Source organism: Xyrauchen texanus, chromosome 39 (assembly GCF_025860055.1).
Source record: "Xyrauchen texanus isolate HMW12.3.18 chromosome 39, RBS_HiC_50CHRs, whole genome shotgun sequence".
In the NCBI taxonomy this organism is placed as follows: domain Eukaryota; kingdom Metazoa; phylum Chordata; class Actinopteri; order Cypriniformes; family Catostomidae; genus Xyrauchen; species Xyrauchen texanus.
Window position 1 is genome coordinate 17499896 of NC_068314.1, and position 6000 is coordinate 17505895.

Sequence of the window (6000 nt, forward strand, 5' to 3'; positions counted from 1 at the left end):
TCATTAAAAGGCTATTAATCAAACAACAATAACAAGAAAATGAGAAAAACACTCACTGCTTTTGGCTGAATACATTTAGTAGCTTTAAAAGTATTAGTGTAATATAATAAAACATTTGAAAAAATATATTTTTTTAATAATAGTGTTATTCTTTTTAATAATACCAACCCCTCATGTAGAGAGTGTGTTGATTTGAATAATAAATTACCAGGGAAGTAGCGATGATAAAATAATTTATAGTTATGCTCAGCCTTTATCATGTTTTTCTAATACCTGATAGAAAAGTATCAACCTTTGTAGAACAATACTTCAGGCAGAATATTCCATCTATCACAAATACACTTCAGAAAATGATGCATCATGCATTAGAACCAGAGGCAGCACTGGGGAGGGGCTAGCGTGTGCTTCAGCATCCACAAGAAAGTCTGACTGTAATGTAACTTGTTATGAGTACCGTGTAGCTTGGTAAGCTACAGTTACCTTTCAAGAAGGTAACTTCAATGCTGTGCAAGAAGCAGGAGATGCTTGGCGCTCCGCCTATACTGACGTCATAGTGAGCATATAAGTGAGAGCCCAGCTTCGTGTCAGAATTTTCCTCTTTCAGGGCTGTGTATCTCTCATAACTCTGGAACCCTAAATTAATGCTTTGCTGTTCATTATTCACCCAGTCAGTGGGATCAAGTTCTACTCTTCTCCCTGTGCACCTCCCTTTACACCTCTGGACTGTGTCAAGATCAGGTGATATTCACACCTTCCCCCAGTTGAAGTAGTAGTGGCACACTTAAGTCCCTCCACTTCCACACTGGCATGGAAAACCAAGCAGGTGAATCCATCCAAGCCGTGTAAGTTCACATCCACGCCGTTGAATAAAGCCTACACTTTAGGGGTCAGGCTTGTGCAGATCTGCACTCCATGGCAGTGCTGCTTCGTGATAGTCCACATATAGTTTAGATTTGGCACAAGTTTTACACCAGATGCACTTCCTGACACAACCCCCCCCGTGGCTGGGGGACTCTCATTCACACACATATGGGGCAATTTTAGAGTCTCCAATTCACTTAACCTGCATGTTTTTCGACATGTGGGGGAAACTGGAGCACCCAGAGGAAACCTATGCAAACACAGGAAGAACATGCAAATGCCCTAGTTGAGCCGGAACTCAAACCCAGGACCTTCTTGCTGTGAGGTGACTGTGCTAACCACTAAGACACCGTGCAGCCACTAAGATGCATATTTTGGAACAGAGTGCATAACTCTCTGTCATTTGTCTGCTGTCACCAGTTTAAAGTGATTTCAATGTGTAAATGATTGCTGTTTGGCCACATGTCTAGAGAACAGCAATGCCATCTCCAGATAATCCAACAAATCTGCACTATAGAGGACAGAGAGCGGTGATCAGTGGTAAAACAAATGGTGGTTTGTTTTAGACAAGAGGTGGAGGAAATCCATGGGTAACATGGGCTGCTAAAAATGTGGTCACTTCAATCAACAAATGGGGATTCTGACAACAACTTACAGTATTCCTAAAGATGCAAACAATGTAAACTTGTTTAAATGTTTATTATTAATGTTTGAGGTATAGATGGAGAAAAACACATTCACAATCTATGCTCATTCAAACCACTCTAACAAAAAACATCATGTCTCAGAAAACTAAATAAACTTTAAAAACCCTGGAGGCCATATATGCTAATTAGCACATTCTTTTGACATTTTAAAGATTGTGTGTAGAACACTAGGGAATAGGTGGTCAAAGGATTATTTAAATGACCTCTCCTGGTATTGCTTTGTAGTGTCCAAGGAATAGTAAGGAGGAAATCAAAAAAGTGCCATGAAATCTGAATGTAGGACTGAACAAAACAGGGTCATCATTATGATTCTTCAATTTAAACATTTCTATTTCTGAGAGACCTCTTTCAAAAGTCTACCCACGTGCACAAGAGGTTGTTAATGATTGCATATCAGAATCTTTGCATGACACACACGATGTAAAACATTTACTGTACACTACACTGAACAGCACAGTGATGCTGTACAGTCAGGAAAGAGTAATGTGGGGGATATGAATATCATAGGACTCTGGAAAAGTAAGAGAGCTTAAGCAAACAAATAAAATTCACAGAGCGGTGAGTAACTTCAGTACACCTACTTCTGATTCTGTGTGATTCAGCTCTATTCAAAACGTAATGCCAAACTAGCACACTCACGGGCCATACACTGCCTTACCATCAGCTATTTTTAATACAACTCATGGCCACATTGTGTAGAACTTGCACATAATAAAGCAATGTGTGGGTGACTGCAATGTTGGGTTTTAATTTAAATGTACAGTGTGTGTGTGTGTGTGTGTGTGTGTGTGTGTGTGTGTGTGTGTGTGTGTGTGTGTGTGTGTGTGTGTGTGTGTGTGTTTAGGTTGGTTAGGGTCGTTTACGTGGAAATTATTTTAGGTTATAAATGGGTAATTACAAGGGTATTATAATATAAATGTGGTTTATGAGGACATTACTAGTGTCCCCTTAATACACATTGCTTAAAATCATACTAAACAATGTTTTTTTGAAAATGTAAAAATGCAGAAAGTTTTTTGTGAGAGTTAGGTTTAGGGTTAAGGGATATAATCTCTAGTTTGTACAGTATAAAAATCATCATGTCTATGGAGAGTCCTTATAAGAATAGCTGCACCAACATGCCAGCTGTTAGTTGACATGCTATTTATTCATTCATCAAAAATGAATTATGCTTTCAATGCTATTCAGCAGAAGTGTTAAAATAACAATATGGTAAAACCATAATTTTGGACAATAGATATTGTAATCAATGAATTGTATAAAATAACGACTCATAAGTGAAAGCATGTATCTACGTAGTCTAAATCTATTTGACAACTTGGCACAATATGAACATTTATAGGAACAAATTGATCTTGAGCTCATTTAGTTGAATCTAGCATTAAGCCAGCATGATTTTATTGTGTTCACTTGTTTACCCAACTACTATTTAAAAATATGATATGTAAATTTTTGTTTAGATGACAAAATTGTTAATATAACTACTATATAAATATATATATTAAAATAATAATAAATATTAAAAAAATATATATAGGCCTATATATTTTTATATGAATAAATAAAACATATATATATTATAAAAAAAATTAATATATATAAATTAAGATTTACCGTTTATGAAAAGAGGACGGCCAGGACTTTCGTGTTTTTTTAAGACCTGGACGATGCTTCTCCGTGTCTCTGTTACAGGACAGGTACCGTTCCGTATCGGAGTGGTACCGCTGTTTGATTCGGATGTGAGTTCGGGGTTGTCTCCACAGATGTTTTGGTGGTTTGGCCAATCCTGCGCCCTCTCTGCTCAGCGCCGAGCACTCCATCGCTACAAAAGTTGAGCTCCGTCTCTTTTCCTAAGTCAGGTATTTTTTTTATCAAACTGTGCAGTCTCGGATAATTACTCAATGTCCGATGAGCTGTCCAAAGTAAGAGTTGCTGAAATGAGAACGACGCCCGATACGCTGAAGTTTTTACGTGAAAAGAAAAGAAAATATCAATGCATTAAAAACATAGTGTGGCTGGAGAATCAAAGCTGTTGAACACCCGCTCAGTCACTCTCCGCATCGTCCAGTGTAATTTCAAGTTGCACTGATGGCGTGAACACAAACATTGAGAAATATGGACGTCTGACGGTCAACAAAATGCGTAGCGTCCAGTTTCGCTCTATGCGGCTTATATCTGGCAGCAGTGGGAGAGTGAGTGTGCGCTGAGGCGGATATAAAGATACAGCTTGCGACGTGATGAAGTGACGCCCAGATTGCATTACATCACCAGGTGCTTCACATACCCCTCTTTAAACAGCTCAAACCAGGTTCATAAACACTGAAATAAATACGTTTAAGATGTGGATTGTGCATAAGTATAAAAGACGCCTAATAAGAAATAAAAACACCAACAAAACAAAAAAAAAAACAATATAAGAAAATTGTTTCCTCTGTGACGCCTACAGTAGACCTACATGCTAGTTCTTTTTTCTTTCTTTCTACAAACCACTACAAATTCACTATTTAATTTTTTTTTTATAATTTTTTAATTTTAGATATTTATATATATATTCTTATTTATCGTCTGTTGTATTTAATGATGAGCTGTAAATTTAGCTCAAATATAATGATGACAAAAATAATCATCATTTGTAGAAACAGCTTAGATCATCTAAATAATAAACCTTTTATGTCCACGTTTTTGTGCTTAGAAATGATGATCTGAATTGTTTAAAGTGGAAGGTGTGAAAAGCACCTGGTGATGGAAAATAATTTATGGTCAGGAGCCTGGGAAGCTCAGCGAGTACTTACGCTGACTATCACCCCTGGAGTCGCGAGATCAAATCCAGGGTGTGTAACTCCAGCAAGGTCTCCTAACCAACCAAATTGGCCCGGATGCTAGGGATGGTAGAGTCACTTGGGGTAACCTCCTCGTGGTCGCAATCAGTGGTTCTCGCTCTCATGATCCTGTGTGGATCATGGAGTGTAACATGAGCCTCCACATGTGGAGTCTCCACGGTGTCATGCATAATGAGCCACGTGTGACATCATCAGCACTTGGACGTTTCATTGTTTGTGTATCACTCCGCATTCATGCTGTTCTCAACTAAAGTGTATCTGTTAGGATTTACTGGCTTTATTTTTGAAATTATATATGTTAGCCAGCAGGTGGTGGCAAAAGATCATTTTTGTGTGTAATATGAGCCAGTTGGTGACATGAATCTGTTAGTCATTGTTTACATAGAACTGCGCTCTGTTATGGCTCGTATTACTAATACATTACCAAAGCAAGGAAATAGATTTAAACAGCTTTAAACAGACAATTTCAGTATTAAGGCTCATGCTGAGAGACAAAACAGACTGATTTATTACAGAACTCAAGTGCTTACCTTTAATCGGATTTTCCAAATTGGATACATACAGTGAATGACTCTTGCGCACCGGCTTCCACGAAATAGAGAGGAATACCCCTGCTTGGATGTCTATTTTCCACTGAGAATGCTGACAGCATCTCTGATTGGGTGTGGCAACAGGTGATTGCACACGCTCCATCCCTCTCTCACTCTCTCACTCTCTCTCTCTCTCTCTCTCTCTCTCTCACTCTCACACACACACACACACACACATACACACACACACACACATCCAGCCGTCAATCCTTGTTTATCCAATAACTTGTTAGAAACAGCACAAGCTGTGATACTATTTCTTAAGTGAATTTTGAATTACTAACAGAGGCTTGAACGCATCTTTTGTTTTGAACTAGCAATGGCAGATTCTGATCGGTCGTGTAAGAAAGTAGTTCCATGCAAAAATGCGTTTTTATGACCGTACGTCGGTTTTTCGTAGTTTTTTAAAAATGTACTTGTTCATTGAATTGTTGTTCACTCGCAATCATGCTATATGGCCCTATATCAGCACTGCTGTAATTACCTACGGCACTCGGCCTGCGGCAGAATCACAGCAGTGCTGATGTAGGGCCATATCGCACACTTGCTCGTGTGATATTGCTTAAATATATATATATATATATATATATATATATATATATATATATATATATATATATATATATGATAAATATATAATATTATGTAATATTACTTTTGTCACCTAAACAAATGGTGGCAGATATTTTCACCCCAAATTAAATAGGGGAATCAATGTAGCATGTTTATTGTTTTAGTTTAGAGTCCCACAGACACCCTACACAAACCCCTACCCCTAAACCTAACCCTAACATTACACAAATCAACGATGGTTTTACTACATTAACGACAGTATCACCATGGTATGTGTAGTAAAATCATAGTAATCACATGGTTACTATATTAACACTGTATTACTGTAGTATCATCATAATTAATTGCTTTAAAACTATGGCTTCTGTCAAAAAAATAAAATAAAAAAATATTACTATAGTAGAACAATGGCTGATTTTACCCAGATCA

The 6000-nt window shown here is 37.6% G+C and overlaps 1 protein-coding gene across 1 annotated transcript in view; it reads right to left on the bottom strand.

Moving 5' to 3' along the window:
- Positions 1–3742, bottom strand: part of LOC127632683 (cAMP-specific 3',5'-cyclic phosphodiesterase 4D-like) — a 102676-nt gene extending 98934 nt beyond the window's left edge. The window contains exon 1 of the mRNA XM_052111424.1: positions 3183–3742. Coding sequence (XP_051967384.1) covers positions 3183–3388 — 206 coding nt within the window. The 5' untranslated portion in view covers positions 3389–3742. The remainder of the gene's footprint in view (positions 1–3182) is intronic.
- Between the last annotated feature and the right edge of the window lie 2258 nt (positions 3743–6000).